The sequence below is a fragment of the Epinephelus lanceolatus genome, chromosome 14 (assembly GCF_041903045.1).
Source record: "Epinephelus lanceolatus isolate andai-2023 chromosome 14, ASM4190304v1, whole genome shotgun sequence".
NCBI classification, from domain to species: domain Eukaryota; kingdom Metazoa; phylum Chordata; class Actinopteri; order Perciformes; family Serranidae; genus Epinephelus; species Epinephelus lanceolatus.
The window spans coordinates 25,818,546-25,840,445 of record NC_135747.1 but is presented as its reverse complement, the minus strand read 5'-3'; the positions used below and the strand labels follow the sequence as shown (position 1 = coordinate 25,840,445).

Here is a 21,900-nt window from a genome sequence, read left to right as displayed (position 1 = left end):
GATATTCAATGGTTGGACTGATAGATGTGCATAGATTGGGTAACCTAGACCCACATGTCAAAATATGAGTATTGAATGTATGAATATTGACAAATTTAAAAAAAGAAGTATATCTCATTCAAACTAAGGACATTAGTTCAAACTGAACATAGGCAACTAATAGGCCGCTTAGTTGTAATACTGCGTTACAACTAATGCTGTGTGGAAATTTTATCAAGATTAGCTAACACCTGCTGGGTGTTGGTTACATAGTTCACTATGGTGCTATGTTTTAGGTAAAAAGACAGTTATTAAGATGATATATGGTTGGATCCGGCTCAGTAATCGAAAAACAAGTATGACAAAGACATTCACTTAAATCGTCTGAACACTCTTTGCTACTGAACTCCGCTGAAACATGTCCAATATCTGCAGAATTTAATGGGTCACTGTTTGGGGATACTGTGGTCAAATGGTGGGAAGAACAAATAAATTGACCTTGTGTAACCACTTAAAAAGTTCATGTTACAATTTACCTTGTGTTAGGTTGTGCCCTGCTCTCCCCTAGGTAACATCAGAAATGTGGACTTTCCAGCAGAAGATGGATAAATGAAATTAGATAATGTTTGTAATGACCTGAAGAGACCCTGAATGATGTATTACCAAGCTATTTTGTTATATTTGAGGGACATTCAGCACAGTTTGTGCTACACAAATACACACAGAGACACACAGAGACACTTTGTTAATACAGTGGTAGTTTTAAAGAAACTCTAATTACATCTAAGGAGAAGCTGAGTCGAGCTTTGGCTGATAAAACTCAGCTGCTAGACTGTTAAAATCTTTATGAATTTCTTGAATGCCCTGCACTGCATCCTGTGGATCTAAAATCAGTGATAATCTTTTCACCTATCACTGAACATACACCTCACTCTTCACAATGTCGGATACAAAAACAAAGTATTTTCTTCCTCTCGTGTGACAGGGCGTGAAATATTTCAAGTATGACTTCAGAGACAAGGCGAGGAAGCCATGACGCTGCTTTTTTCTGTGCTCTCAAGTTTAACAGAGACATTTATGCAGAGATAGACCGCTAATGTGATTCTGTTTGGATATGAAATCTGTGGAGAGACAGCAGATGAGATGACCATCTCCTGGGAGGAGGGTGGGGAGCGGAGCGCAGCAGAGAAGTGGCTCAGACAGAGAGGAACCTATCTGATTAAAGGTCTTATTCCTCTACTCCTTTTCAGACTCCATCCTGTTGAGAGCACAAATGCGCAGCCTTTTGTTTCAGAAAACATCTGCCCTCTGCTTGACTCTTCCAACCACCAATCTTTTGGTCACTGTGGCAGCACAGTAGAACACGCTCCGAACTGCTATTTACGTTGTGCACGGCTATTTATACTTAGCTGTTAGTGGTTTAAAAAATATTGCTGACCACGTAGTTACACAAAATCGCTCAATTTCATGCTGCTGTTCTCCACCATTCTGTGCCTTATACATAAAATCAGAGACAGAAACACTGTGCCTTTTTTCCTGATATCTTCCTGATATGCAAGAAACCATTTTCACACCCAAATCACACAGCCTGAGCGACTAGAATTAGTACCAGCACTCACTTGAGAATCAGAGTGTCTATTTTCCCTATTACTCCAACTGAATATTGTATTTCTGTGTTTGTCTTTGGAAGCACTGATATTGTTGCCATGGGCAACGGCACTATCCTGAAGCAGCTCTCTAGTGCCTCTATATAGAAAGGTTTTTTGGTTAGTTAATCTCCTCTGGGTGGGAATAAAACAGCATCTGGGAAACAGGCCACCCACTATGATCCTCCTGCTATTTTACAGTGAGTAAGGGAACCTCACTGAATCTTGTTTACCTGTTAAACTGCAAAACACCATCAAAGAGCCACGACTTGAAACCTTGAAATGTAACCTGCTGCAACATGCTTGCAGAAATGAATGTGCATGATTGCATGTGTGCAAATTTCTCATTAGACGACACCACTTCCTTCAATCTGTTGACATTGAATTGATAGTTTTATTTTAATAAAATAGACACGAAACTAAAGAAAGACACTTTCATTATTATTCCATTATCACTCTGTGTTTTCCCCCGGCTTCCTTTGCTCCTCAGTGCCCTATGTAGAACATCAACCAAATATAGTGATGAACTTACCCCGTGGGCACTGAACTAGACTTGGATTCTCCTCCTTCACCTCATTGTGCTACTCGCTGCTTTTATGCTAAAAGCTCTAAAGGACAGGACAAAATAAATGGTTGCCTGAGACCTCATCCGACAGCCAGCTGGCTCCCATTTCTGACCCTGAGCCATTTCTGATCTACTCTTCCCTGAGAGCTTCTGATGTGAACAGCTAAGAATGACAGATCTTTTGGTCTCTGTGTACCCTGATGAACATTTAGGCTAATCAATCTGTGTCCAGACCAGTGATTTCCTGTGCAAAAAGTTTGCCGTCAAAACATGTCGAACAATGGCGCGCATAATAGATTTTTTTTTTTAGTACAACACAACCAAGGATGAAGTCACGCAGTCCAACTTAATTAGCTTTAACTGCTCTTCCATATTATTCATGTTGAGGCAAAAGCATTTCCACACACACATTTAATGAACACATCTATCATTTACATAAGCATGACTAAAATTAGTTGCATCACACAATACTGAATAATCTAGACCTTTTTTTGGATGCATGCAGTGCAAGCATGCTAAGCAATCACTGTACACACATTTTAGCAACCCTATTGAGTCAGGCCATCACTGTGAGTGGTAATTGTCACTTTCTACATAAATGCGTGATGTTCATGCTCATTATCTCCACAGTGCTGCTGCTGACAAACCATTTATAACACCCACAGGATGTATTAAAAGTGTAAGAGCACTTAGAGCTAAGTTAAGGCAAAGTTCCATATGGAAAGATCAAAATAAGAGCAGCTTTAACAACTTTGGTCAAACGGCTTAAACTTGCTTTTTTGGATACAAATGACAAAGGGCGAGACTTAGCCGTCTTTGAACACAAGAACATCAAACATGTGAAAATGTTTGCTTGATTTGAACACAACAAAGAGTGAAGAAAAATGAAAGCAAGAGCACGCTTTTGTTTCTGACAGCAGACACGTCTGGAGGCGTTGCGAGGCAGGAGCGAGAGACAATGAGGGAAAACGTTCCCTTTCTTGTACGTCTTTAAATACATACAGTGGGTTTCTCTGTAGCCGTAGCAAAACAGCATCCTGCTGACTTAAATACTTGCTGGCAGCTGAGAGGGAGAAAACAAAACAAAAAAATGCCAGTGTAGCAGTGGTAACTCATTATCAGGGGTAGCACTGTGTGGCATTATTAACAGTGACAGGATGCAGTGACGTTGGTGGTCCACTGGGAGCCGCATCATAAATGCTGCTGGGGAGGGATACTAACTGGGAAAACAACGGTCCTATCATCTGATGGAAAATCCCTGCTACCTGCCCGCGTTCCTGCAGTGTGATTTGCATACAGCATAAAAAAATAAACATCAAGGTGTGTTATCATGCCTCAACGCTGCAGCAAATTGCTGTATGTTTTCTTTCTTTCTGTCTTTTCAGAAGAACTAATGTGAGAAACAAAATGCCAGTGCCGTCTGGTGATGACTCATAAGTGAAATGAAATGCACTCAATGTGCATTCTTGTGGCACGTACAGTATCTGATTTGATTATTCTCATTTATGATCAGCTGTTCCCACCACCAGTGGTCTGTAGTGTTTCTGATGGAGCCAAATCCCCTAGGAGGATTACTGTCCACTGGGGCAGATCAACTCAATCTAGCAGACCCATGGGTGCATAAGGTGAGGTGTGTGCCCTGGCAATGAATGAATTCCTCGAGACTATCAGATGAATGTATACTTCACATACTTGCCATCACTTCCTGGAAGACAAACTAACCTTATTTTCAGTTTTCTCAAACTGAAATTTGTCATATAAAGAAAATAAGACTGTAGACTACAATGTGGTATATTTTTTATTTTATTGTAAAAAAAAAAAACTTGACCACTTATGTGAAATGACCATGGATATTTAATGATCCTAATGACCAAAAGCAGATCCTGCTCAGCTGTAAAGAAGGTATATTTACATTATATTACAAAAAAGATGATGGTTGAAAATGACATACAACTCTGCTGTGAATTGTTGGTCGTTACCTGTGGCCCTTTAGCTGAAGTGATTTAAAATCTGAACCCCTCTGAAATCTTTGCAATGTCTCAGAACATGTATGGTTTCATCACCACCACATAAAGCAACAAAGCATGATTACTGTCAGCAATATAAGAAATTTACGAACTTAGATACAGACAGTTTAGATACATGAACCGCAGCAGCTTCAGCATCCACCCCCCACTCCCATCTACCGCACTTGCTCATTCATTTCACATCATACATGACTGCACAACTTGCTCTCTTGAGCAATCAATAACTCAGCATTTTTAATCAGCCCCATTCCACATGTGACTCCCGTGTCACTCTCTTAATTGTGCCTATACGGACATACAAAACACCGCCTACTAGAGAACAAGCAGGCAGATACACGTACGGGCACATACACACAGCAGCATCCATCGGACTCACCCTGACAGCTTTGGCATCTTCACAAAGCTGAACACATCCATATGTGCTGCAGACTGCAGTCAAAGCTACAAATTTACCATCTACTTCACTCCGGCTCCATTGTCCCGCACTGTCTTTGGCAGCGAGGAATAAATAATTCAGAAAAAAAAGTGGAGCTTCCACAAGTCAGGTGGAGAGATTAGTCCTGTTGTCTGGGCTTCTGCATGGCTGAGTGATTGCTGTGTCCTCGCCTCAGCAGCGCAAATCCACAGCCCATGGAAAAGGATCTGGCAGAGCAGCTTCCCCCGGTTACATCCTTCAAAGCATGCCTCTGTTAGCTGCGTTAAGCCACCTTCATTTAATTTCCATCGTGGTGGAATGATGTGCGGGAGCCGCACAGTAACAACAGCTTTAGAGAGAGGCAGGGAGAGCCAGAGCCAGGAGCACAGAGAGGGAGGGAGGGACAGGGGTGGTGGTGGTGGTGATGGTGGTGGGAGATGAGAGTGGAAGCGAGAGGAATGTGAGAGGATGTTGAGTGTGTGTGTGTATGGTAGCAAGGGCCACAAGAATTACTACTAAAGGATGCAGTCAGCTTCTAAGAATTCCCCAAAGGTGAGCCTCATCAATCCTCAACCGTGTGGTGTGTTTCCAGAAAGCAGGGAAAGGTTGACAAGGATGCGAGAGGTGACATGACGGAGACTCACTGCATGATGTGCTCATAATGCGAATGCAAAAGCAGCAGAGGAGCAGCTGGAGGGACAGGAGGACCTAATGTGTCCCCCTCCCCAGCTGAGGTCTCTGCCTCACAGCTGCACATTAGGATGCCCATACTGTACACTGCATTTGTTTTGACCTTTCAGAACAGTTCAGCTGCTAAATGCTTGCTCTCAATGAGGCCATTCATGAGAGGCCTCCAAACATTTTAGCAATCCACCCAACACAAACATACACAGAGCTGATGCAGTGGTGTCAAAAGGAGATCAGGACTGTTAGGTTGCCATATGCAAGAATGGGATTTCATAGTAGATAATAAGAACAGTTTGTGTGATTAATCAAAGTCCAAAGGGGGGAAGATGAGGGCTGTTGTGATTCATAGGGCTTCAAGTAGTCAGCTGCATGTTAATGGATGCTTCAAGCAACTAATTTCTTCTTGTGATATTTTTTAGATCAAAATACATCTCCATAAATTTTCATATCTTTCTCCATCTACTCCGAGATGCAGGGCAATTTCAGTGTGCGTTTCAAAATGCCGGTAAACTGATGAATGAGCAGGAGAGCCGTAAAAATTGACATAATCCTGCACAAGGTAACTCCCCATCTCCAGATGAAGAATTATCCCAAAGACGAAGAATCCCCCGTCATAAATCAAACACCACAGACGAGGCACCTCTGTCGAAAACCACCAAGAGCCAATTAGCCTTGTCTCTGATCCACAGAGGTTTGATACTTCTTCATGTGGCTCAGACAGCTTTGATAAAAAAAAAAAAAGGGGAACATCTCACAGCGATACAGACTATTCGCTCTGTTATCCTGATCTGTGATGTGCCTACAGAAAACACTTGGCTCGACAAAGCTGTTTGAATACAGCTATTTACTGTCAATAACTGTAGCTCTAAAAGTCAATAAACGGTGGAAACAAAAGCAGTGCTCCACTTATTCATTTATGTATTACAGTATAGTCAAAATAATCCAACTTAAAGGGGTTAAGATGACATATTCCCCTGCCTATTTAAATTCAGCGTGAATCCCTGTCGGGGAGCTTGACAGAATAATAAACACTAATCAATAAAGAATGTCAGGTGGTAATGGATAAATAAATACATGGAATACAAATACTAGTTGGGGAATTTCAAGCCTACGATTTGTCACTGCTTCCACACTCAAGTAGCAACCATCCTATATTAAAATGCCACAACTTGTAAGGCTCTGCAGGGTGAGTCAGTGTGCCTTTGCTGAGAGTGATACATGCAATAAAGAATGTTGTCACTTCCACTCAGGCTCAGATTTGTTTGTTGCCGTAGAAAAGATGCAACTAGATGGGTAAAAAGGTGAAGCTCACGATTGTCTGTGACAGATTAGGATGTTTCGCTTATGATCCCTAAACCTGCGAAAAAAGAGGGGTCGGTCCAGTTGTTCCAAAAAAGAAAGTGCTGTGAATCATTGAGTTAATCACGTTCTGAAACACAACAGTTTAGCTGATGATACATCTTCGGAAGGGAACAGGCAGTCTTTTTTTTTGTGTGGAGCACAAGACATCAAGGGTGCACTGATGAGCGAGGAGAACATGTCTGACAATTTGCTTCAAATGCAGCCGCGGTGTCCTGTGGCTGGGGGATTGAGAGACTCAGCGTATTCTGGACAGTTATGTTTGTCCATTTGGGCTTGCGGCCCAGAGGCCAACATGAGTGGCAGAGGATATTAGGGTCAGACAGAAGCGTGATCTAAGGAGACTATGGCTGAAGCTTTGACCGATAAAACCCAGCTGCCCCGCTGATCCCTAACTCTCCTCTCTCGCTCTGAGTCCCTTTTAAAACAGCTGATTTCAGTCATTCTGGCACACTTGGCCACTTAAAGCCCAGCAGTGCTCAAATTTTGCACGTCCTGCCTTTTGGATCACGTTGCTTGCCTTTAAAAAGCTAAAATAAGCCAAGCAGAACCACTTTGCATAAATTGCTAACCATGCTGGATAGCAAGGGCACAAATGTGCGCTCAGTGCTATAAACCAGCAGAACAGTAGATTTTATCAGGGAGTGTGCACAGAATAGGACTGTGAGATCATGTTTTCATGTTGAGTGTTACACAGCAGATTGAGCAGCATTATAGACTTCAGCGTGCAGTACAGTAATGTGACTTTGTAGCTTTTACTGCCCTCTGATCCCAACTTAGCATTAGTGGCCCTCAACCAGATGTGTCAGCGGCCACAAGAGCAAACTACCCTCAGAAACCACACTTAACTGTGTCATCCACAGCATTTTGTTTGGGTGTGTTTGTCAACCTGCATCTGCCTGAGCCACCTCACTACCTTAACTTTGCTGATCTGTTAGTGCGACACTAATTATGCCTGCGCCGCGGCTGATTTATTCAGTGAATTAAACAGCCTTTAGTAGGGAGTTTAAAGATCTGAACGCTATTTTGCCATGAATATTCAGTGGTGTGACTAATTGGGATAAGAAATGAAGTGTTACCTGGCTGAGTTATGCTATGCTTTGAAAAGATTATGGATTTGGTTTGCCAGTTTCACTACATCTGCTGATAAAGTTCAAAGTAATACTGGGAGGCTGTAGCCTATTCTGTGTGGAGTGAATAAAGCAACATAATGGGGATGCTGCCGAGATGCTCGACACCTGCAGGTGTTGTGTGCCTGCGCAGGTTATCAGACATGTTCACGTGGGTCATTGGCAGGTCATGTTTGGTATATTCATTCATCCTCTATCCTGTTCAGAGTCGCCTCTCCCAGCATGTACTGGGCAGGAGGCAGGCTACACCATGGACATTATCCAGTCTATAAACTGTCCACATTTTGTTAAAACTAGTGGGCGTCCGTTCAAAACATGCCTGTTCGGAACAGGCCCATGCTTAAAGGACAACTTCGGTATTTTTCAACCTGGGCTCTATTTCCCCATGTGTATGTGTGCGTATGCGTATGATTCATGGGTACCACTCGTTCTAAAATTGGTTCAGTATTGAGCCGTGAAACGAGCTAAAACGGTAATGGGGGCAAATGCGTCCAGTATAAAAGTGCTTTTTTCACCACTGACCGGTTCAGATCACCAGTGCTATCTCTGTAAATAGCATATGGTAGCGGCCCTGGGGCAGTGGTGAGTGTGAATGAGTGGAGTCAGCTGTCAGTCAGTGTTGGAGCAGAAAGGCGGAAGTTGTCCCCGCTTGGTAATGTAAATGAGTATGTGTGTGTGAAGTGTGTGTTACGCTAGAAGAGTGCTACCCCCTGGAGTGTTACCGGAGTTTTTGGAGTGCTCAAATAAACGGGCCTTTTTCCCGAACGCAAGAACAGGATGTCGCGCAACACCCCGTACAGCTTTCATAGGCTGCCTTTGTCGGGCGGCGAGATGCTGAAGTTGTGGCTAGTTGTGCTACAAATGGATGCTAACACTTCTGTCCAGACACTGTGCCTTGCAGACCATCGGGTCTGCAGTGCTCACTTCTCCCAAGATGACTACTGCCAGCTGAAGAAGAGAAGACATCCAATCCCGAAACACCTCTGTCTCAAGAAAACGGCTGTCCCACGAGTAGAGAGAGCTACAGACACAGTGGAGCAGAGCTCGTGACATCACACAGCCCAGAGGTAAGGGAAAGGCTAAGTTAGCATGCTATTTACAGAGATAGCACTGGCGATCTGAACCGGTCAGTGGCAAAAAAACACACACTTCACACACACATACTTATTTACAATACCGAGCGACAACTTCCGCCTTTCTGCTCCAACACTGACTGACAGCTGACTCCACTCATTCACACTCACCACTGCCCCAGGGCCGCTACCATATGCTATTTACAGAGATAGCACTGGCGATCTGAACCGGTCAGTGGTGAAAAAAAGCACTTTTATACGGGACGCATTTGCCCCCATTACCATTTTAGCTCGTTTCGCGGCTCAATACTGAACCAATTTTAGAACAAGTGGTACCCATGAATCCAGGTTGAAAAATACCTAAGTTGTCCTTTAACCTCCTGTGTTGCTGCTTGCAGGTTTCTCAGGAACCACTCATCCAAACAACTTCACACTCAAAACTGCACTTCCTCTGGTTCTGAGCAATACAGCTGCGATGACAAAGGCACTGTTCACACCTGGTATTAACATGCAATCTTGGGTGATCAGATCATAAGTGGACAGCTCTAAGTACAGCTGTGAATGCACCCAATGCTTTCTCGATGCATCTTGAGACACGACTGCTCTTTGGTGGTAGATTGGGCAAAATTCTTTCAGCAGTGTGTACGCTTATGTGTCCTTAGCCAAGCTGAAGGACTGCCTACTAAGCTGATGTCTTTGCTTATAAACACTTAACTCAAATTCAACTCAAACCTTCTGCCCTGTTAGCATGAGCTAACACAGCAGCAGCAGTTAAAGGGTCCCAACAAACTTGCACCAACACCATAATGGCTCAACATCTAATGATACTAAGATATATTAGCCGTATGATGCTAATAGTTAGCCCTGTCACTGTGTTTGCTGTGTGGACTCTCACCAACTGTCCCTGGTGTGGTACTGGGGAGGAACACAGCAAGCAGAGCAAAAATAGGCTAAGCAAATCAATGCACTGTGCACAGCTCTGAAATTAAATACGATCTGACCCATTTTAAATGTGAATGGCTCTAAGCGTGCATACAGCACGAAAAATGTCCTGCCATTTAAAAACAACATATTTGGTCTTAACATATACTATGGGGAGGACACAGGACACAGCTGTCCATTTGTGATTGGATCACCAAAGACGCATGTTAACACCAGGTCTGAACAGGCCCATAGTTTGGCCCTCAGCAGTGCTCGAGTATACGTTTAAATTGGGTGCAAAAAGCACACGCAAACATTTTATGGCCTCAATGAAGTCAACAAAAAAAAAGACAAAATGTGTTCATTACAAATGTTACAACACATTCGATGTAAAACCTCTGGCCATCTTTATACATCTGTTCTTGAATGTACTGTAGCAAGAGACAGAGAGTGAGCTGTACCCAGCATGCTGTTTGGCGGTGTAATAATTAATAGGGGTCCCCTGTCAATACACTACACAGTGTGTACATAATGCACTACTAATAAACATGTCCTGTAGATCTCAAGAGCTCGCACTCATTACTGCACTTCCTTGGGTCCTCAAAGAATCCTTCTATTTTAGTTAGATTCTTATGAACATGAGTCATTTGACTACTAACTACACCCACGTTCTCCACAGCAGACATTTTGACTTGTCACAGCAGGATACACACAGGTGTTACTAATACTGTTATTTATTGCCCTGTTCCATTTAAGTAACCCAGTAAGCCAAGCCAGTGAGTGATAGGGCTAGGTATCATTTAAAAATCACAATATTAGTAGCAAAACCAGTGCCATTAAAATGATGCCAATACCAACAGAGTACTTATTTGGACACCAATAATGTGAATGTGGTGTGTAGTATAGCCATACTTCGGAACGTTTTGGTGACATCTCGGCAATGAGTTGCCAACTCCGTCAAACACACCATGCTCGACTTAACCACACCGTAGACTGTATGGGTTATAGCTGTTTCTGTGGAGTGTGAACTCCGCATCAGGGACAGTTGTGAGAATCTGCCCGACTGTGCACACACACACACACACACACACACACAGTGAAAGGGCTACTGTAACGCCGCATTTCCGTCAGACCTGGCAACAGAGGGCGTCTAAACACTGCCTATTTATTTCCTATCGAGAACAGGAGACGCAGTTGTGCAGTGCATGGTGGGAGTGTTGCTGCGAGTTTGGAGGGGGGTTGAGGTGTGTTCACCGGTCTTCATTTGCATAAAGCAGACTAGATTTAACTTTATGCAAATGAGTTCGTCCAGCGCGATGCACCTGGCTGACGAAATATGAACCAAGCAGTCAGAATAGGTGATGTAGTTCTGAAATAATCCAAGATTCAGCTGCAGCATTTCCTATTTCTCACCCCAAATATTTTCAGAAATAGATTTGGGTGGCTTGTTTCGACAGAACAACATAGAGTTTATGAGCAGGCAGTCAGGTTGCTCCTGTTTCAAATGGCGAGCATAGATCCAGGACCACCCAAGTCGCACATTATTCCAATCAGGTGCATTCCACGACAGGGTACGTCACCAGCGGCTGATGTTACTAAACTGTTATTAACAGGTTTAACAACAGAGTTGAGCCATTTCGGTGTTGGTTTGAGTTTGCTGGGACCATTTAACATTTTAGTGTTGAATGTTAGCTGCTGCTGCTGCTGTTAGCTTTTGCTAACCGGGCAGACACTGAACTAACCGTTCAGCTCTGTCATGGCAGCAACAGAAAGTTTGCTGATCTGGTGGGGATCAGACCCCCGATGCAAAGAGGATCAAATGCAAAAATTGTTTGACTGGATTTGTTTTGATACTTTTTGGTGCTGGGTTATTTGGGCTGACACCTCAAAGGAATCGATTTCCGATACCCAGGCCTGGTGAGTCAGCGTGCACAATAGCAGCATCCCTAAACTGACACATCTAAATGGAACACAGCCATCATCAGTTATTAATTACAGCTGTGCCTTTCCCACTATGACGTCTTTTGTGTCTGTGAAAGAAGGCCTTAACTATACATTGTTTCAAGCGTGTTGCAGTCACTCAGAAATGGGGACAAGATATAAAAGAAAGAGTTCTTGTAAAAGTTGCAAACACCAATTATTTTGAAGGGGGCTGTGAATCTCAAAGAAAAACCTTGCCAATCCCACAGGAACACACAATACATCATTACTGCGATGCAGCGGTAGAGAATAAGTTGGGTGCCGTTAGTCCGGATCACAACAACAAACACAAAGTCGATTTTCCAAAAGCATTAATTGAGTCAGTCCTTAATCCTCGTCAAAATGATGGATGTTAGGCTGAAGTGAAAAGCTAAATTGTCTCTGTTACCATCAATTACATATATGGTCTTAACAATCAAAACTTCTTGTGCAATAACAACCATCAGCGCGCTCATCCGTAGAGATATGACACTCGATCAGCTCTGACTGAATTATAAAGCAAGCACAGAACACCAATCCACAGCACACTACTCACTGAATGACAGTGAAGATGCCGACTTCATTGTCGTCTGGGTCCATTGCTGATGACAGGTCTTTTAATGCGGTACTTGTTTCTGTTTTTTCCTGTCCAGGCCTTTCAAGCCTCTCTCACTGATGTGCGTTTCCGTCCTTCCTCCTGACTCTAAACTTTCTCCCTGCTTGATTTGGACTTTCCATAGGCAACTGAGCTTGTCTGACTAAGCCGGCGTTCAGTTATGATTACATACAGTTCCCCCTGTCCAAGTGAGTGGCCGGTGCCCTGGGGGAGGAGACCGAGCTTGTCGCCTCTGCCTCGGTAATGAAATAACATCACATTCCGGGCCAGTGCATCAGAAAACACAGAGGGATCAATGCTGAACAGCTGGACTCCAATGGGTTGCTGTGCTGGTTAAGGCCGCCTCAATGAGCAAGGCCCTCGTGGAAAACGTGTTCGGTTTGGATAAAATTCACCTGTGGTGTTTTCAAATTTCATATTTCATATCGTCATGGCAGAAGAGTTAAAACATGTTTGAGTGTTTCCAGCAGCCGAAACAAACATCAGTGTTTTATCTTGATGGTTTTATTTACAACATTTCCGCACACAAATTGCAGTATCTGAAATATTAATCTGATCCCTGTGTGATGCGTTTGGAAATGCCATGTGTTTTATCATCCATGAGAGCTTAAAAATTAAGCTTCAACCATAATCCAAACTCTGCCTGCCAACTGTCACCCTTAACAGAGCCAAACCTAAATCCTATATAAACCACGGAATTAGACCTTAACCTAAATGTTATATAGTAGCATCAGGTATTATTACATTATTCATATTTTAAATGTCTGTCACAGGCATCTATTGTCACATAATGCAGCTTGTCATACTGTATTTCTAATCTAATAAATACAGTATATTTAATAATATTTTTTACAGCATTTTCCTGTAAAGCCATGACATTTCAACATCATGACTGTTCACGCTGGATTATACCATGCAGACTCTCTGATGCATGAATGGCACACACAGTCTTCCATTAGTTATGAACCGAGGCACGTGTCTTTGCCTCTGCAAGCAAATAGAACTGCTTGCATAACACATCCCATGCCATGTACACACAGCAGGCTATGACAACTGAAAGTTCAGCTTCCTATATAACAGCCAATGTTTTTTGTTGCACGATTCTTGCTATTTATAGTACGCACAGTACACATGCTGTTGTTTCAGTAATTTGTGCACCGTGCAAACTGCACACACTGTTTCTCCTCATGCATATACAGTAGCTGTACACGGCCATATGGCCACAGCTGAGCACCGTGTGGGGTTAAAGCAGACAAAAGCAGACTTTTCTGCGAGATAAATACTGCACATGAATCCATCCAATCATGTGGCCCAAAACTCGCCCCTGGGCCACAGCGCGCTGCATCAGTGGCCTGTTTTTCCGTGACACACAGGTCGCACCACTTAGAGTCGGGGACAGGGGGATGTTCTCAGTGCAGTAACCCAGCACTGTGTATGAGACCGAGAACCACATTTAGCATGTTGTCTTGGGGTCAAAACAGTGATGATTTATGATGGTGATGATAGGCGGTGTGTGTTCTGAGACTCATCTGATTTAATGTGCTGCTCACTGGGTGTGGGTGGATGGCTCATTTGTTTCTTTAGAACAATGTGATGCTGCATGCTTCTTTGCAAAATTGCTCTGACAGCCTATATGACGGCAACACGCAGCTCTGACTTTCTGATCAATTAGTAAAGCACACTTAAGGGCAAATGTAACAAAAACATCCCAACGCTCCAAAATAACCAATAAATAATGGCTGAGCCAAACAAAACAAGCCAAAGCGGAAAAATGCAGTCACTTCCACATCCAAAAGACACAAGTTCATTTTCACTCCATCAAAGCAAATATGTGCCTCACATAATAACAGGAAGGAAGTGACTTTTTCATTACTTTATGGAGCTGAACAAACAGTAGATGCAGTCATTTGCATAAAATGATGAGATTCGCTCCATGCAGAACAGGAAAACTCATATTAATATAATAAGAGCTACTGCTTGGCCCTCACAAAAGGTTACGGATGTGTTTGTAAAAGCCGTCAGCTGCATTCATTCCAATAATGTGATTTACACTATTTGGCTACAAATCTGAATTGGGATAATTATCTTTTTTTGCCATCACAGAAGAACGCCAAATAGGTCATTAATCACAATTAATTTAGCAAGCTGCGCAGGCGTTAAAGGAGCTGGACAAAGCCATTGCTCTCATTAAAGCCTGAAAGGTGTTCTTGCAGTTTAAATCAGACATTAACATGAAAGTGCACTATTTATTGAAACTTATTCCGAATATCGTTCATCTCAGTAACAATTAACTGTCAGGAAAACAGAATACTACCAACGCCGGCGGGCATGAAAACAACTCTCCTGATAAGCTGTTAAATATACTCATAGCATAGACAGGAAGTACACAGAAGTCAATTGCAGTCAATGAGATTGCAGGATATCACATTCCTCAAATCAGATAGCTACTCTCGTGTCAACACACTGCAGAAGCTCCTCCCCGCTGGCCCGAGAGGATAGATTTCACAGCATCCAGCAATTATCTGTAATGTGGGAGAAAAATCAATGTGCCCATGGAAAGCTGCTAAGGTCACCAAGCCGACGTTGTCACTTGAATCAGAAGCATTGCGTTGCCGCAGGCTGGGCTCCGAGCCCATCAGCCAGCATCTGTGAGAACACGCATCATTTGTAATGCCATGGATTACGATAATTATTAGCCTGACGATATGGAAGATAATTGGTTTTTGTATGTGATCACGGTAGAATGGAAAATTATTACAGATTTCAGCCATCTATTAATACAGAGGAAAACTATAATTTTACAAGGAAGGGAATCATTTAACAGAAGTATGTTAATTCTATTAGCTTTTATGCCCCAGTTTTAGAACATATATTTCTTTTTACCTGTATTAGTTTTTATACCTCAGTCCTATGCAAACTAAATGTCTTTTCAAATGCTTTTTCATAGCTCTAATGACACATAACCTTTTTCAGCTTGAACTTAAAGGCAGAATTTACAGTCCACAGTGCAGTTATAGATTATAGATTTGTCACATTCCTGTTGGATATAATGCAGATGGGTGGGGGACCAACTTGTTTCAATTCTAACTATTGCAAACTGCTCATCATTGAACATCTCTGCCGTCAATCATTTTGACATTTGTGGGAAAATAAAGAAGTGAAACAGCCACAGACTCACCTCTGCTGCTCTTGGTTTCTCTCCAAACTGCTGCTAACGCAAATTTCATTTTTGCCTGTTTTGTCAAATTCCATGTCTTCTCTCTCTCAGGTAGATACTCACAACTGGAGCTAATGGAGGGCAAGCATCGAGTGCGCCCTCTTTGTGGGTTAGAAGATCCGGGCAGTACTGTAAGGGGAGGGGAGGCCTCCTTGAAACATTGATAGTCTGGTGTAAATTCTATTAACAGCAAGGGGATATTGAGAAGAGTGAAAAATCAATACCTTGTGGCCAGTAATGTTTGAAGGATCAGGCTGAGTGGAAATGTGAGATGGCATGGCCTTGCCCTGACGCAGAGACTGTTTCTGTAAGTGGTTAATCAAGTGCTTGTCTGACATCTAGATTGCATTTTCCTCTCACCATTACTCCCATTTTCCTCTCACCATTACTCCCATTTTTCCCCGCCTTCAGTTTGGAGAAGATGTGCTATCAAATGTGCGATGGTAATCGGAGTAATAGAAGCAGTCACCAATCTGATAGAGCTGCACTCTACTGACGGGATTGGAAATTGTGTTTTGTCTTAACATCTCAGATTTCAAAAGACAAATGCAATGTTTTTCACTTCTGCACCGACTGCATCTCCACCGGGGAGGCACGCACATGAGCCGCAACACATGTTTGAGTCTCAGACTGTACAATCTCCTGAAAATTATGGGATGTCTGTGATGACTCATTGAGTAAATATTTTGCATCTCAGCTGCGTTAAAGTGAGGCCTACCATTTTGTTTTGTTGGGGACCTTAAATATAGAAAAGGAGACATACGGCTGAATGATGCAATCAAGTTGTATCTCCAGCCTACATCACAGCCATTTAAAAAAAAAAAAAAATCAAGTGGAGTCAGAACTCAGCCATTTACTTTGCAGCTTATTAGAGTTGTGTCTGAATATCTGCACACTAATGAAAAAGAAATAGGTGTCATAAACAGGATGGCAAACATTTCCAAAGGCGCCGGTTTGCTCTGTTTTGGTGGCCCACTAGGACAGATTTGCTCCTTAATGTGAATCATTAAAGGTTCATAACACTATGATGCCATGGGCTGCTTGCTCTAAATCTGTGCGTGACAGTTCACCAGCACAGACAAGTGACAGAAACCAGGCACTGCATTTGATCTAGCAAAGTTAAGCTAGGCTCATGATGCAATACTCCTTCATTCACTTTCTTTTTAACCATATTTGCCTATGACATGTTGTATAGTAGCTACACATGAGACTGAAATGGTTGCAGAGTGACTTGTAGAAAGAAAGATCTTTGTTCTGATGGCATTACAAGCTTCATTTTTAATATACAGTGTTGCATCATACAATAAAATGTAATTAAATATGACGCCTGTTCGGTTTTTGTCATAAAAGTGTTGATTAGATTACTATATATTGTAATTGTGGTGCAAGGTTTTTTCTTGCTGTTTCGTCCACAAAATGCAATCTAACACCACAAACCAGGGCCTCAAACATGTTGAATCACTGCATCTGTCACAGTAAGACCACTGAACACAAGTCAAGGTAATATAAGCCTCACAATGGTAGAAATTGCTGCTATTGTATTGGATTACACTGTATTGTTCGGGTATTGCTTTCATTGTGTCTTTAAATCCCGTATAAGGCCCCCAAAATCCCCAGGCGCCCAAAAAGCTGTTGGTTTGTGGCAATAGGATTAATTGTAATACTGTTTGGGAATCTGGGACTATCAGGTGCAGCACTAAACTATATTCACTCACATGAAAAGGGCCTTGAAGTGGGCCCTGCTATATTTGCTGATTTTTAGAAGCTGTCAAAATCGCACACTTTATGATGCATGCACTCACTAATTTAATTTTCGTTTAATCAAATTAACACACAGCAAACCTCGGGCTGTAATATCCTTGCATAGCAATACTGTTCACAGTGCGCAGGGGAGAGACAGGGAAGGGGTTAAACAGGGGTTAATAGGAGCCTAATTTTTTGCTCCAAGGCCCCCAAGCAGCTTAATCTGGTCATGGCAACAGCCCAGGTAAATTCTCCAGATCAGTCATTAGCTCTACATATCTGATTCAGGTGGAGCTCAAGAAGCAATGCAGGTGCACTACTGCCATCTAGTGGCTCAATGCCAAGTGGTCCGTTATTAACAAAAGGAGGATACTTTCTTTCAGCGTATGCCATGACTCACACAATCTTTCAAAGCATGTCAACCACTCACAAAATCAGAGTCAGTGTCTTTCTTTAACAAGGTTGCCATGCATTCTTGAGCATCAAATTCAAGGGCTTTTCAACGGTTTTCAAGGCCGGAATTCAAATATACGGACCCAACATGGCATAGTTTGAAACAGAGATCAAGGTTAACTGCTGTTATGACACTTATTTTTACGAGAGCTGGCTCACAGACTACTATTAAAAAGAGAGAGGCTTAAATGTGGAAACACTTCTTATTGTGCTGTGTTACAGTAAAAGCAGACAATATTAAAAGAAATTAATTTCCTGTTCTTGCCAAAATACATAACCCCAAGCACTTTCAATGACCTTTTTAATTACGCCATTTTGAAAAAACTTTCAAGGCCTTTTCACCCATGAAATTTCACACACTGTAAAGGATTTCAAGAACCCGTGGGGACCTTGCTTCCAAATAACCAATAAGCCCTAAAGCTATTGTTCATAACTGTTATGAAAATAATTTTTTTTGTCATATTTGCTGAAACTGTCACTACATCCACACAAAGTGGAATTCTCGACAGAGTGATTTAAAGGGTTGTCTAAATATTTTTAAGTTCAAGAAGATGTAAAAAAAGAAAGAACAATTAGGCTATATGAGTCGTCTTGTAGAAGCTGTTCCCATGTTGAAGGGGACATTGTGTATCTTCTCTGTTTGATTATTTATTTATTTAAGTATTGGTTAGTAACATAGATCACATGTGTTTTGAGAGAGATTGTTTTCTCCTCCCTGCTCCTTTGTCGGTCATGGAAAAATTTGTTAGAGTTGTTTTGATTGTGACTTTGATTGCATGGACATGAGCGGAACAAATAAGAATAAATGAATCAATGAAAGTATTATGTGCGATAGATAGTCTGTAAAAAAAATCATCATCATCCTCCTACTGCCTCTAATGACATTTGCTAGCATTGACTGCAAGGCACCAAAAACAACTGATGAGAGCTGAGTAGTCTCAGTCACAGCTGTCAATCATGTCAATCACTGCTCATAAACTGCTATCAAACCGTCAAACTAGCCAGCATCAAATATGAATTAAGATTCTGTTACTGCGTTGCTTATTTCTTGTCTCAGATGTCATAAACATATTTTAGTGTACTGTTTAGCTGTAAAATGAGACAGTTTGTCCGGCTGGTGGGCAGTGCTTGGTGTGACTGTTTCCAACATGGCGGCTGGGTTACGAACTTTCTCATTTACAGCATTAACATACACCTGAACAGTACACTAAAATATGTTTCTGAAAATAGGCAAGAAATCAGAAAATGTTTAGCTGTAAAATGAGAAAGTTTGTGACCCAGCAGCCATATTGGAAACAGTCGCACCAAGCACCACTCACCGGATGGACAAACTGTCTCATTTTACAGCTAAACAGTACACTAAAATATGTGTCTGAAAACATTTGGACTGCTGTGTGGATATAGTGGCAGTTACAGCAAATATGACAACAAGCAATTTTTATAAATGTTGCCGATTACAGCTTTAAGTACAATCTCTCATAAAGGACTGAAGGGTAGTTAGTACCCAGTGTTCTGAATGTTCAGAAACGATTTAACGTATTTAATATTTACATTACCTCTCCTTAAAAAACTATTTTCACCTTCTGTAAACAAACACTGTGGTCGTCATATTTTCATAACAGGTATTAGCATCACATAGAGAATCTAGTTGCTCCAGCAGAGGCTGTTTTCCTTTCATCTAATATTCGCTTCCAAATCTAATGGCACTCGAGTATTGACCTAATAAATCACTTGTAAAATTACCTCCCACATATATCCCCAGAAACCTATATGGCTCCAGTGAGACAGCTACCTTAGCAGCATCCCTGCCAGCAGACTGCACATAGTACTGCTCATTATCTTCCTACTGTAAGACTCTGCCTCTTGGAAAGCTGTTAAGATGATCAAGAGAGCAATCATCAACTACATCCAGAAATATGAGTTACATTTAACGTTCCATTAGAGGTATAAATGCAAGTATCCAAAACCAAACACTACTCTGAGAGGTATTCCAAAAGCCCACATATATGACTCTGTGTGGGCCAAATGTACTCTGAAATCCTTTACATGGTGAGTTGATGTAAAATCCCAAGGCTGCACTTACGCCACTGAGAAATGACCTAACGGGAAGTCTGATGAGAATCTGCTCGGAGTCCAACTCCAACCTCGCCACCACCAAATAAGTGGATCAAACGCAAAGCTGCCCTCTTATCACCACTTCCCCTGTCTGTTTGGTAGACTCCCGTATCTGATGAATCCTTATCGTGGCCATACAGTGCTGGTTCACATGTCATGTTATCACACAGGTCCCTTCCCCAGGGCTCCCACAGGAAGAGTCAGTTCCCAGGGCACTACATGCCAAGTATCTCAACTGCCTTACGGTGAGGAAAAAATGCAGTGTGGTCAGGACAGGACTGTGAATTTGGGCATGGTCTGTTTAATGTTTCTGTCATTATGAGGGCCTCATAAGAGTCAACACAAGTGAGCGCCAAATTAGATGGTTTAAAAGGCTAATTTTAGTAGTTTTAGTTGTTTATTTGATGCATTCCAGTCCTGAAAATGTTCTTCTTGAAATTCAGATGCTGTCATTTCTAAATTTATTTTATTTAACCCTTACTTAACCAGGTATGTCCTGTTTAGATCAACAACCTCTTTTCCAAGGGAGACCTGGCCAAGACAGCAACATACGAAAAAGTCACAGCCGAACAACAATGCAAATAAAAACATAAAAAACACACAGCAACGTGCAGAAATATTAGAACACCTGCGCACAATGACAAGACCCAACCGACTCATTCATCCCTGTACTTATGAGTGCTTTAAAGTCAGGCACAGAGATCACTTCACGTAGTTTCAGTAGTCTCTTTTTGAAGGTTATTCCATGTGAGAGGAGCAGAGCACATAAAAGCTCAACAAAACTAAGTCTTGAGATCTCAGACTACAGCTACAGTCAGATCTCTGTTCAAAGTACAAATGTATGAAGGGAGTTTGCCCAGCATGGCTTTATGAATGAACAAATACCAGTGACTGAGCCTACGAAAGCTCAAAGATGGACGACCAGCTCTGGAATAAAGCGTACAGTGATGAGTGAGGACTTGATATGCAGTATCTAACATATGCAATATACTATATGACTATTTACTACTATAAACATGTTAACATCTGTTTAAACACCGACCCAGTTATACCTTAAACCAGAGGTGTCAAACTCATTTTAGTTCAGGGGGCCACATACAGCCTAATTTGATCTCAAGTGGGCCAAACCACTGAAACCACTGCATAATAACCTACAAATATCCACCTGTTCAAATGTCTCTTTCATTCTGTAAACGTTCATCCATTTACCGAGCAAAAGAGGAAGAAAAAATATGTGAAAATCCAACAGCATGTCTCAGTTTTTCCACTTTCAGTCTACTACTACTACTACTACTCACTTTCATTACATCTGACTTTTTTTCCATTAGAGTGGAAGCTACTGAAGAAGCAGGTGAAGTCGCCCCCTGCCTTATAAACTCAAGTTTTGTCAGTGCCTCAGCTGCAGGGTTCCACTAATATTCTTTTTTAAGATAGAAGTCTGATACAGATTCTTTTGTGCTGATGCTCCTGATTGATAATATTTTGCACACTGTTCAATATCTTTAAATATGACCACAGTAATGTTATTTCAGAGAGCTGTATTCTGGTCACAGTGGAAAAGCCAGTGAGGAAGCATTTTACATGAAGTATCTGCTCATTGTTCCTCTGTGCATCAGCATTAGGTGTGCAAAGTCATATGACTGACAACTTAAACTGCTAATGCCATCTAACCAGATTGCAAAAAGCAGCAGCACCATGATATACACAGTACAGCATGCATCTTTGTCACAATATTTACTCCTTAGTGTGTGTCATTTTTAAAGTTTAAGTATTAAATCATTTATTTACAGTGATTAAGATAATGAATGTAGAAAATTATTCAATCACATTTAGATTTAAATTCAAGTTTGCAATGTCTTGTTTCAAGTGTAAATGGATTAAGAATTATGAGTGGTTAAATCTCAGTAGGCTAAATAAATAAATCCAGCCTGCAGCTGTAAACCTAATAGAAAATTTTGTTTGCTCCTAGTGAGTCATTATTTACTGCTTTTTGTT

General features: G+C 41.8%; 1 protein-coding gene across 5 annotated transcripts in view; it reads right to left on the bottom strand.

Moving 5' to 3' along the window:
- Positions 1–12,504, bottom strand: part of LOC117251217 (FERM and PDZ domain-containing protein 4) — a 47,285-nt gene extending 34,781 nt beyond the window's left edge. For 2 of the 5 annotated variants that reach the window (XM_078174529.1, XM_033617293.2), the window contains exon 1: positions 12,318–12,504. In XM_078174529.1, coding sequence (XP_078030655.1) covers positions 12,318–12,361 — 44 coding nt within the window. In that variant the 5' untranslated portion in view covers positions 12,362–12,504. Of the gene's footprint in view, positions 1–4,593; positions 5,021–12,317 lie in introns of those variants that run through there. The other 3 variants (XM_078174530.1, XM_033617294.2, XM_078174533.1) reach the window with 2 other exon arrangements.
- Positions 12,505–21,900: the final 9,396 nt, after the last annotated feature.